Source organism: Schistosoma mansoni (genome assembly GCF_000237925.1).
Source record: "Schistosoma mansoni, WGS project CABG00000000 data, chromosome 1 unplaced supercontig 0094, strain Puerto Rico, whole genome shotgun sequence".
NCBI lineage: Eukaryota > Metazoa > Platyhelminthes > Trematoda > Strigeidida > Schistosomatidae > Schistosoma > Schistosoma mansoni.
In genome coordinates this window covers 1,037,218-1,050,920 of record NW_017385991.1, presented here as the reverse complement: position 1 = coordinate 1,050,920, position 13,703 = coordinate 1,037,218, and the positions used below count along the sequence as shown (strand labels likewise).

Here is a 13,703-nt window from a genome sequence, read left to right as displayed (position 1 = left end):
TTTCTTTCTTTTATATAACATTTATAGAATAACAATATTACTGATTTCCATTCACTTATCTTCTACATTATACAAACATTCTGAATAAAAATAGTACACATGGTTACAGAAGAAATCAATAAAACTTTAATTGATGATCAATTACTTCAACCTTTACCATTAGATTTATCTTATCATTCATCAATTTCAAATGAATCAAATTTAACCATGACAACATCGATACCAATTAAAACAACACAATTCAATAATCATAATAATAATGATAAACATTCATTCTATTTATCAAATTCATCTTTTATTGAACAAATGAAATCAAATTTAGATAAATTACAAATGTTTTATACATTTAAAAAAAATCAATTAAAATCAATAACTGATTTATATAATTTACCATTATTAACTATACCACCACCTGAACAATTATTAACATTTATTATGTTACATAATCATAAAACAATTAAATTTTCCCCAATAATTAATAATAATGATTTATTGTTACCAAGGCAACTAAATCAAAATAATAAAAATGATACATTTTTACATTATAATCAATTGATTAATTTAAATAATAATCATAATAATCAATATAATAATAATCAATATAATAATAATAATTTAATTCCATTTGAATTTATATCGATTTATTTAAAAATGTTAGAAAAATCAAAAAATTATTTAAAATTATTAAATTCAAATTTAAATTTAAACTACAAAAATAATAATAATAATAATAATAATGATAATAAATGGTTGTCATTATCCTTACGAAAGAATATTTATACAACAATAAATAAAGATTTAAATAATGTCTCTTCAAATTGTTCAATTAAAACAAAATTATCACAAACCATAGTGAACATTGATAATAATAATAATAATAATAATAATAATAATAGTAATAATAAGAATATTCATAAGAAACATAAAACACTAAAAAATGTTTATAATGTATTACCAACAGATAGTATTAATGTAGTAGAAGGATTATTATCAACATGTGTAAATCATTTAACATCAAAACATGAACGTTATACATGTCATTATTGTGGTAAATTATTTCCTAGATCAGCTAATCTTACTCGACATATACGTACACATACAGGTGAACAACCATATAAATGTATACATTGTCCAAGATCATTTAGTATTAGTTCTAATTTACAACGTCATATACGTAATATACATCAAAAAGAAAGACCATTTCATTGTAATATTTGTTTAAAACGTTTTGGACAACGAGCTAATTTAGAAAGACATATTCGAAATCATTTAATTAGTAAATATCATCATCAACAACAACAACAACATCAATATAAATCATTATTATCACCGACATGGTCATCATCATAATCATTTTTCATGTCTTCGATAGTGATAACAATTTTCCCATAGAACAATATGATATTGTATTCAGTAGAATGTCCATAATTAAAACAGAGTTTATCCTATTACACTCCATCATTCAAACAGACATTTCTCTCTCTATATATATTCTTATTTCATACTTTTATTGTTAGTTATTTTGTAACCTTTTTTCTCAAACTCAACTTTTGGTTTTTAGAAATTTCTTGAGTTATCATCCACTTATGGGAATTGAGTTTCTGGGAATGATTTGTGTTATTCCCTTTGTGTTCATCATATATATACACATACATTCACATATATATGATATAGTTTCTTATTTTCAAGTCATTTATGTTCTTTTTGATCACCATTGATCACCATGATGTTTTGATTGATTTCATCAATCAATGATGTATATCTTGTCTTCTTTTCTTTCTTTTTTTCCGTTATTGTTGTTAAAATAGTAATAATCGGATGATGTACTCACTTCCTTTAGTTGTTTTACATATAATACACCCTGTGTAGTGTATATCGTCTGTTATCTGTCATATACATGCAAATATATACACACAGTTTGAAAACGTATATACATATATATAACAAGATAAGGAAAAGACTTCACATTGTTGGTGATAAGTTGTTTTTTTTTCCTCTTTAGATAATCCTGTAGTTATTAACAACCAACCAATCAACCCAAAAAAGAAACGACAAGCCAACGAACAATCAAACAAAAGTATCCTATATTTATCACATCTTTAAATAACATGGATAAATAAATAAATAACTACCGGAAAGCAAAATTTCTTCTTTCTTTCCTTCTTTCTTTCGGCAACAATCAGTTGTATTACATTCATTCTGTTGACATGATGATAGGCTAAGTGTGTCTGTGTACGCATGTTTACATCCTAGTGAGAGCTCATTAACAATTGTGACTATCTGATTTCTCTTATGTCCTTATCATTGTTGTTGTTGTTGTTGTTAATTTGTTGGGTATTTTAAGTTGGAAAAATTTGCAAATTTAATTAAATTCTCAGAGAGGGTTATCAATTGAGATGTCAGTTGAATTGCTTGCCCTGTGAAAATTCTAAAAAAAAATGTTATTACTGTAAAGAAGGAGAGGGTAAATTTAATACTAATCTAGTTGCTTAGGAATAGGCGACTTCAATGAAATTACATTATTCGACCTCAATGGTTTGATTATCCAGATAATGTAAGTATGAGCTTAAAAACTATTGGATATAGTTCGTGATGAAAAATAAAGCTTTAGCAAAGTGAATGACTTCAGGAATAAGAATAATTAAATTTAAATTCAGTATTTTAACGACATATGTGGTGTTTGTTAAGCCCGAAGTTTGAGAATGAAATCCCATGAACACTTATGGGTACCAATTCCATTGAGTCGCCTCATACAAAAACAAACAATAACTAGTTGTGTGTGGCTCTCACTCATCATCCTAATGACACTTACTCATAGTGAAATCCCTCTTCACAGTTTCAGAAAAGTTGATCATATTTCTAAGGGAATTTGTAGCATCACAAGACTTCCGTTTTCCAAACCTATTTTTTCATAGAGGAATTAAGAATCACGCAGTTGGTGGAAAATATTTACGTTAGATTTGGAGTAAAACAGTGTTCCGTTGACTGAAGAAACTGTTATACATTAATTAAATGAATGATTCTCTATGTAATGATGAGGAAAATATTTTTCAGTTGAAAGGAAGGTTCGTCCAATCTTACAGATAGTTAACCTTACGAATTGACTATAGCTACATAATCATTGGAAACTGGGGAACTTTGGGCAACTGTTCCATCCTACTTTGTGGCTTCTCAGTATAGCAAACGCAAAACCAGTCCTCCTTCCAAATGCTCAACTTTCATACCAACGAAATGGTTCACATTTGTAACTGTCTTAAATTAGGGGCACAGCACGACTGTTATCCGGTATCATTCATGTTATCTGTCTAGTAATTGACAGGATTGAAATCTATCGACAACGCTTAAACTCACGGAATTCCCATAGTCATAGAACAAAAGATATCTTTCATCTCTCTCAACCACTAACTAACGAAGTTAAAATACATATTTATAAAATAGTCGACCTAGTTTTCAATATTGATTTATGAACTTGTAATGTTTATAGTAACTCCGCCTGTAGCTCCTCCCCGGCCCCAAGCCCAGGTAAAGGAGGAGGGTTGGGAATGAGGTTAGCGACCCCATACCGTAGAAAACCAACTCGCTAAAAAAGACGCTCACCAGAAAAAAATTAATGTTTATATCATTAAATAGTTTGGAATGTCTGGTACTATTGAAATAATCATATACTATAAGATTCAGTGAGATTCACAACTAACATGAACATTGTAAGCAGAGATGGATAGTGGTTAGCAGTGGAATCCAGAACGCGCGTTTCGTCCTATTTAGGACTCGTCAGCTGGATGTACCATCTCTGCTTACCATGCTTGTGAATTAAGGCTATATCGAAGCAATACGCACAGTATGCACATATGCCAATTAGAGACTGACCAGTTGGGAAGATTCAAACAAACAGTACTAAATGAATTTAACATGAACATTGTTATAAAAATAGCTTCAGTTGCTACTACGTTTGTCACAGTAAGCAACTATCAGTGAAAATTATAAAATGACTCAAAAAAATTTCATTTTGAATTAGTGGCTTGAATACTTTATAACGTCTATGAGATCTACAACTCCTTAATTCTATCGAATGTGTCACGGTATGTGTAGTTGTGGTTATCCACTGTTGAATTGCCTGAAATTAAAAACAACTACTCAAAATCTTCCTTGATTTCCAAATAATTTTTTAATTAATGATTATCATTTAAACTTGTGTAAAAATCCATAGAATCAAATGATTAAAACTGATTAATCAGTTCAAGAATTAATCACTACCTTCTTATGAGGTTGAATCATGATTTAAATTCAGGATTCAAATACCTGACAAGCAGTACTAAAACTAAACTTCATTGAATCTAAACAGTGAAAGTAGCCTTGAAATAAAGAAAGGAAATGTATAGTTGTTGGTACGTACACCATTTTTAAAAATTTCAGCCGGAATCAGCCTCCAACGCATTTTTAGGATTATTATTAAAAATTTTTTAAACTCCGTACATGCAGTGGAATTCAACTCTATAAACTCTTTTTCTAAATGGCTGATTCTTAAGAACACCATAAATAATCTCACAAACACTAAAGTGTTTTTTTCGGTTCCACTGTCAATTGAAGAGAGGAAAGAATTGCGTTCTTTTGCCCTTCCAATTGTTGTGATCTGGTTAAGAAGTCTTTGGGGATGTAGTTAAAGTTCGACTGAAAGCTATTTTACGTTTGCTGTCGCTTTTGCATTTAGTATTTAGGTGTCCCTGAGAAATACGTAGCTTGACATGTATTATAAAAATGATATGATGGATTATATTCTGTTGATTTGACCTTGCGTTACGAACTGCCAAATGGTTCACTGAATGGGACAATTTATCTCAACCAACCTACGAGAAAACAGGTTCCATCTATAGTTTACAAAGATTTTCGGAGTGACTTCAGGATATAACTGGTCTAAATCATACACCCACGGACAGGTCTGGTACTAAGAATATTAACTAATGATGATTACTTCTTTAATAAATTTCGGTTAAGATGATCAACTTGTTCATATCTGGCCTCTTTATTCCTCAGCACGTTGAATACAGAATGTAGAATTTTTAATGCCAGTTAGTTTGAGACAATCGTCATAAACCTATAGATCTCGGATATGTGATAGTCAGTACTCGTCAGTGAACGAATTTGGAGCTTCTAGTTAACTGGTGCCTCCACAACACAACTTTACAGTAAATACGATCCCTGATATAGGCAGTTTGGTAAATTTGTATTGATTTATTTGTCTACTTGTGAGTAGCTTAATTGTTGGTAAATAAATTTAGGTTATAAGCAAAGTTTATTTTATTGTAGAAGCGGACATCTACAGAGGAAATAAGGTCAGACTTTTTCTACGTCTATAGATGGCTGAGATCTGAGCTTAAATTACCCAGTCCAGAACTTTCTCAGCTATATATATTCACCAACAGAATTAACTCATAAAAGTATTCTATCTATTCAGTAAGTCACGTTCCGAAACGTCAAACTTAGAGGAAATCAGGTAATCGAACCTAACACTTGTCCCTCCATTTTCAACATTTTCTTTATTTTCTAACTATACCCCACAATAGTTGGTTTGCAGTGATTTTCCAAGTAGTCTTTCCTTCAAATGAAAGAGGTTTTGTCATATTAGACTTTCTTCATGAGAATATTTCAAGTATTGTTTGAACAATTTGAATGTCCTTACAGTGGTAATCAATCATTATACAATATTATAACTACAGAAAACATCCTGCTTTTAATCTCATCTAGGATCATGTATGAACACCACCGAAGAGCAAGATTAAAAAGAAACCTAGTTTTCCCTCGTTTCCGCTGGTTTCACAGTTCCTATGAGTTACTGATGACAATGACTTTTTGTCTTTCTTGTAACGGTAGATTAAAGTGTCTTGACCATCCACAGCTGTCAAGATAAAGTATACGTGAAATTTGGCCAGCTGTCGAACCCAGGATGCATCTGCTGTCCTGATTGGGAATTATCAGTCGTATGTAACTGAATCTAAGTAGCAATATTTAAACATAGGATAGTAAGTGATCCTATACTCAATTTTCCTGTCTTGGCACCATCGTCTTAGCTTCTGCTCCCGTAGAAGCGATAGCACATTAAAACGAACCGAAGGCATGCAACCAAACAGCATTCTGATTGCGTGTAACACAAAGAACTTAATAGTGCCTCTATACGTTTCTTAGAACTCCCACTTTTGGATATTTACCTCTTCATATAAATCTATCACCCCCAGATCAGTGCTGTCTTGTTTCTGTCAATTATAGGTTAGAATAACGTATAAGCGAACAATATTGTTTTCAACTAGATCCTCATCAGGCTTCATTTGAATATACATGAATATTTATATGCATAGATGAAATTATTAAACCGATTAAGGCAGTTTATAAGTCATTGATGACAGTGGAATAGATTACATTGATAAACAATAAATAAAAATTACCAACTGAATGTGTATTCATAAGAAATTCTTAACGTAGTCATTTCTTCCTCAACTGATTTAGCCTCAACAAACGGTTTGTTATTAAGCAGAGATGGACAGTGGCTAGCAGTGGAATCCAGGATGCAGGTTTCGTCCTATTTGGTATTCGTCAGCTGGATATACCTGCACAAGCGAGTGGCTATCAGAACTCAGTAGCTAAGTGGATAACGCAATGGCGTTTGAAGTGAAAGGTACTGGGTTCAAGTCCAAGAGCGGACATCAACTCTGTGATGCAGTTGTAGTGACCGGCCAGTCTCGATAAGAACACGATTGGAATAACAGAAACAATTATTATTATTGTAACCAATTGTACCAGAGATTGTTTTACTATATTTGTTTAACTGTATCAGTTTCACTTCTTGTTTCGCTCTCCGCCTTGTCTGGTTCGAACTTGCTCACGCACTGCTCATTTTGCCTGTACTCTTTGGCACGTCTCGGTATTATTTCGATACCACGAGATCGCCAATAAATATACTTGATCTGGATTAATAAAGCCTTCTGATTTACGAGCTATCAAAGGAACCAAGTCGTTTTTGGGCGCGTAATCGAATTGTAGTGGTGATCATAGTCCGTCCTCGACTCGACATCGCACTACACAGTTACATCCAACTGACGTATCACAAATAAGACGAAACGAGCGTCCTGGAATTCCACTGCTAGCCACTATCCATCTTTGCTTATAATGCTTGTGAATTAAGGCCATATAGAGCAATACGCACAGTATGCACATATGCCAATAAGAGACTGACCAGTTTCAGTCCTAAAACATCAATGGGAAGATTCAAACAAACAACACCAAGTGAATTCAAACGATTTGTTTATTATTTCCCACGCTATTTATTCATTTATTTTTTAAACCTATTTTCTTCACTGTCCAATTATCTGAGGACCTCTGATTGCGTAATTTCATAATTTTTAATGAATCTCAATTCAGTGTCTATTTTTTAAAGTCGTTAACCTATTTCCCATTGTGTAACATTGATTCAAGCCCTTATTATTGTTATCACAACTAGTACACCTATCATCACACCACCGATTTGAACTTTCTACTTACTGTTTATTACTTATGTAATCTATTCCACTGTTATCAATGACTTATAAACTGCCTTAATCGGTTTAACGATTTTATCAATGCATATAAATATTCATGTATATTCAAATGAAGCCTGACGAGGATCTAGTTGAAAACAATATTGTTCGCACTTCAAAATTGTTTTAATTAACAATATAAAAATTTTTGAAACTGCAGCTTGATCATAAAACGAAACTGTGGGTACATGGGGCAGAAGACTTAGTATCACTGTAGTTAGACCCTAACACAGTCGTCTTTTGAAATTGCTGATTTGACGAAAACTGTGAATAAGTTTAATGTATAATATACAATTTTGTATATTATTTCACACTCACAGGACAACGGGCGTTTGATACAGCATGCTGATGAGCACTATAAACGCAGAGAACTCAGAAAAACGAAACCAAGAATATAGTCTCCTAAGGAATTATGCAAACCTTAAACAATTTGTGAGAATCTCTCTTACAAATGATTTCCTAACAAGCGATGATCTGTGTTCAACTGAAAACGCCGTCAATACAACCTTTTACAAGGGTTTTATGCAAATGAAAAACAAATCAAATTCAACGATTTGGTTAAGGTTGATCATGATAACATTTACGAAACAGTTGCTAAAGAAATGTTACCCGTAGGCTATAACTCAGTATAAACATCTCATGGTATACTGATCAGATAGAGAAATCTGATTCATCTTATACTAATGAGTAAATAAATTCTGACAGTAACAAGGGTTCTTAGAATTTGTTACTATATATATAGCTTCAACACAATCTTCTACTTTTTACTTATCAACCACGGTGAATGTATTCAGTAAAAGACAACAAATTTTAGGCACGACAAAACAAGACCAATAGGGTTAATATGTAAACTCCACGGACAGGGTGATTATCTGAAGACATCACCACAAGAGATATAAAGAGTAGATTCTTGAAATTTTGGTCGGTGCAATAAATAATTGAGAAATAGTGCACCCATGAAACTGTTAGCAATTTAAAGTATCGTGTATTCCATGAGTGAATGTTTTAAAAACTTGAAATACTTACAACTTTAGTTCATTTCAAAACAAAATTACCAATTTTAATGCAGGGAAACAACAATCATTGTTTTCCACTTGTCCGTTGGTCATCTTGAAATTGAAAGGTAAATTAACTAAACTAGCTATCTCTTTCTGTATCTATCAACTCTAATGTTCTTGTGGAACAAGTTATATTGGCAGGTGTTCTAGGAATTTATATTTTTGTGATCGCGAGCACCCCCCAGTGCGTTCAAGCATAGATGTAGGTAGATTTGTTAACAGTTCATTTCTAGCTCATTTAGTGTAAATGGTTCATACAGCAAGCATAGACCAGTCATTTAAAGTAATATATCGTATTAACAGCAAATCCATCAGACTGAAAGTCCTTCAAGCGACTGAATTATTAGCTATTCGGATCAAAAGGCCGTAGCTTTACGTCCAGAAGAATTATATTCATCCATTCCTTTTACCTTGATCAACTTCTGACTTAATTAGTCAGTGATTATTCGATGATATGGTGAGGTATTACTACATTACTATTCATACAACGTTACTCACATCTAATGTATATTATTTCACATATTATTTGAATACTGATCTTTATTTTATTTATTTATTTAAACACATAAATATTGGTACAAAGGGGTACCAGATATATATGCACCACACAAATCTCATTCGATTTGTGTGAGGGCTGTGATACTGCCCAGGTGCCCAGACTGAAGCAGGTGGTTTTCTTAGGGGGCCACACCCGTAGCCTTTGACCTAAAGGTCTGATCCACAAGGCAGTGGAGCATCGTGAGGAGATGCAGTCCCATGGTAGCCGGTGAGCAACGATTGATTCATACGTCATTTGTTCCATCAGGATCCTGGAGCGCATGTGCACCATAGGTTAAGAATCAGGGTTTTCCAACTCCCCCAGGTGGACTTTCCGTGTCCACGAACCCGGTTAAAGCACCGGACATTCGCTTTTCGTCCTCTCAATTTCGTAAACAACACCCGTGGTGTGAGAAGGCAGTGAGTAGGACTTCCCTGGCAGAGGCTATATCTTTATTTACACTATTATTAATGGCCTAATTCAGTATTATATCTTTGGTACAAGGTATTTCACAAAAAAGGAGTGGAAGAAACTGATGACCGCATACATAGATACATAAATCAATTAAATAAACTACATGTAATTTGATATTTTTCTAAGATTTAAATTTTTAAAACTTTTTTTCAATTAAAAACATATTAGAGAATAAAAAATTATTGACTAAGTCAACTTTAACAACCTGTTCTTCATATAATATATTTCCTAGGTAAGAGGTATTATACAACTTTTATAGATTTGCTTGTGTACATAGACTTTAATGTATTGACGTCTAGCTCAACCAGAAGATATACAAAAAATAAGAAATGGATGAAGTGGATGGTTAGCATTGCACAACATAACACCTACAAAAGGGTTTGCAAGACTTTAGATGTATATCTGAATCACATTATTAATGACCTAGACAGATTTTCCACACACCCTGCTAACCGCCTTCAGTACTCTCTGCAACACAGTAAAGTATTTTCTCAAAATTACGGTAAAAGAATAATGAAAAACAGTTTGACATTTGGAAAGATGGAGTTTGAGACCATTAATAACAGACCACCATTCAATACGAGATAAGAACTCATTCTTTAAAGTAGAAATCGATATGTATATTGTGAGATCATCTATATACTTAATAAAAGTGCTTTTTATGGAGAATAACAGATAATGTAGAGAAATAAAGAGAAAATAATAGGTGAGAGAATAGCTCCATGTGGCACATCATGAGTAAGTAGTGGCGTTGAACACTATCCTCCAAGCACAGTGTACTGGTCCCTTCCAGAGAGAAACGAACATAACCAGTTGGTAATCCGGCTGTCAGTGTTCACGCTGATTAACTCTTTAATTAGACATTGTCTTGCAATAGAGTCAAAAGTGGAAGTATATTCTGAAAATGTCCATCGCACATACCTCTTACCTTCTCAAAACCCTCCGTAATCGTGTTATTTGTGGAGATGTAGGTCGATCAAAACTTACAAAAATGGTTTTAGTGGTACAGTATATATCAAAACATAATTTAATATGACAAGTGTCAACACCAAAAGTATTTCCCAATGAGTCATCTGTAAGTGACTCCCATATAGTCGTACGCAACACGTTTTTATATATTTTGGATGTTTTCCCATATGTACACACCTCATTGATGAAAACTAAGTCTAAATGGGCAACCAAACGAGTGGGAAGATCTACTGCATTTTAGTGACCAAGCGGTGAAGGAAATTTAGAGTCACATATAATTGAAAAAGAACCATAAAATACAGTAACAGCATGTCCTGTGAATTCATTCATGAAAATATAGTGTAGATTACGTGAAGTCTGTAGTCACGTAAATCTTAGTAGCATGTACATGATTGTATTTGTTCAAGTATTTTGGACGGCATCTTGAAGTTAGGCAGTCGATAATGTTAGCATCATTACCAAGTTTTGATTTGATAATCTCGAATAAATTGAGCATTGGTAGATTGTTATAAATAAATAATGTATTTGTAATATCCCAATGAGTAGAAAAATTAAATTTCCTGACGTTTCATTACTCAGTGTAACCCACTTATTCAGAGAATAAATAACCAAAAGAAATAGCTCACACCGAGTCACGAAACGTCAGAAAACTTCGATAAAGTTATTTGAAAACTTAAAACATGCAAAATTTCATGGCCACCATTTCACATTTGCAAATGTAGATACACCGTCGCCGCCACCACATTCTTATTGTTTGTTCTATAGTGACGACAGATAACCTAATGGAGACATGTAGTGACACTAAACAATCTTTCTGTAAATCATTTCATCAGGATTCCTGAATTGTGAATAATCCACAATGAGGTTTATGTTTAGACTTAGTAGGAATTGAAGTTAGTCTACCTTGCCAATTAGTGATCGACATTTGAAAGTTAGTGGTTCAGGAATCGACATCTGATTAAGTTTCATTCTTTTCGGAGCATACTCCCAGTCAACACGATGTTTCAGATAGTACATTTTTGTACTTTGTAAAGCGGAAAGTCGTAGACTTTCGATAAATGTATCTGATTAGGTTATTCGATAAATAGACATAATGACTTGTCGAAACAAACAGAATTGGGTAACTTATTGAAATGTATATTAGGAACAGGTAGTCCAGATATTTAAGCACGCCAAAGAGAAGAGACCTACCACCTCCGTCAACTGATGCTAACCAGATTTATTCTTACATATACTTCCCGTTATAGTCTTGAAGAAATTAAAAACAAAGATTCGAGTGGAACAGTATGAATTCGCTTTTGTTCAGTTGGTTATGGTTAGCTGCTCACAACCTGTGATATTTAAAATTCCCGATCACAAAATGGGTTTATATTACTTACATGAAAGTTCTTTTTATGACACCAGTATAATATAGCTAGGGCATAATCAAATTTAATACACTATAGGAGGCAAATTTCGGCTAACACATCCACTTCGCGCCTAGTGAACAATGAGACTCAGTCTTGTGAATCAACGCAAGCGGCATATCGGGTGGTAGTTATCAAGCAAATATCCAACTCAACTGATACTCCCAAAATGACTACAGAGTATACACAGAAGCGCAGTACAATCATAAAATGTGGAGATAGTGCACAGAGAAAGTCACCACCTGTCCTTATTACACCCACTAAGTCTGTAAAACAACAAAAAATGTTGTAAAATCTAAAAAAATCTTAAATATGGCCTCTGGAATGTCTGGTTGCCCTAAAGAAAGCAAACTCCATCGGATTGTAGAACATATAGTTGAACGTATCACATGATAGTTATCACAGAAACGCGTATGACCCGTAAAGCCACTGATAAAGATAATAATACTATATTCTACAATTCAAATCCTTATATTAACGACTACCGAAACGATGAAGTGGGATTCATCATCAACAGACAAACAGTAATAGGAGCAACAGACTTCACTGAGATAAGTGGCAGAATAGCTACAATTAAAGTGTATCGTACAACCACCAAGTAAACCATTATTCTAGTAGGATATTATGCCCCAACTGAATCCTCCAATCGCGACAATAAGAAAGAACAGTTCTATTTAACTTTCAAACAAACAATCAAAGACCTAAACATACATAAAACCACTAAAGTAATATTAGGTAACTTTAACTGTAGGTTACTCCAAGATCTACATATTTCTTACCCTCACATTATAGAAAATCCTTTAGAATTTGAACCTGATACATCACCAAGTGACTTAAGACTAATAAACTTATGCGAAATACGAAACTTACATATTATGGACATCTTTATTGCTGAACTGAAAGACAAAACCATCACCTGGACACATCTAAACACCTGGACTAACCAAATGTTAGACTTTGTAATTATAGAAACTCCAACATACTAATTATGTGGCATACACAACAGTCGATATATGGATGCTCATATGGTAAACTCCGCCTGTAGCTCCTCCGGGGGCAACTGCCGGTCCCAAGCACGGATAAAGGAGGAGGGTTAGGCATGGGGTTAGCGACCCCATCCCGTAGAACACTAACTCGCTAAAAAAGCACTAATCAGGAAAAATAATTCAAACCATTTAAACTCTGCCCTGGGAGTTAGATCTTCATTTAGAAGAATTATTACGTCTCATGATGAAAGCCAAGTTCCTTCAGAAGTCACCAGGCCGATGCCCCTTCTGACAATCAAAGCACCAAAGCCTTAAACACCCTGCAAAAATGCTTAAAATGTAAAGGAATGGGAATATCCATTCCAGAAACAAATCTTAGTAATCAACAAGCAAGACAACCATTGAAAAATCACTATCGATAAAAGTCAAACAGAAGTTAACACATTTCACTATTTTGGCTCAACAATCTATAATATACAGACTTGTTATCCTTGACACATAAGTATCTGATGACTCGCTTAACAGCAAGAACATAACCTATATTATTACTGAGTAAAAGAACAGCACTTTGTATATATATATAATGAATGAATAGGTAACGTTAATTGCTTGTCCGATATAAATATTTATAACACAAAGCAGCATTATTCAAAAAAATAGAATGGGACAATCTAAACATTATCAAGTGACAGAGTGAAATGTTGATC

At 33.3% G+C, this 13,703-nt stretch overlaps 1 protein-coding gene across 1 annotated transcript; it reads left to right on the top strand.

Moving 5' to 3' along the window:
• Positions 1-207: 207 nt before the first annotated feature.
• On the top strand, positions 208-12,302 carry Smp_140980 (ectopic virus integration site, putative; the record flags this gene model as incomplete). The annotated part of the gene is made up of 3 exons (XM_018791738.1): positions 208-494; positions 966-1,276; positions 12,088-12,302. 3 exons carry the CDS (start codon positions 208-210, stop codon positions 12,300-12,302), a joined length of 813 nt encoding a protein of 270 aa, XP_018645153.1.
• Positions 12,303-13,703: the final 1,401 nt, after the last annotated feature.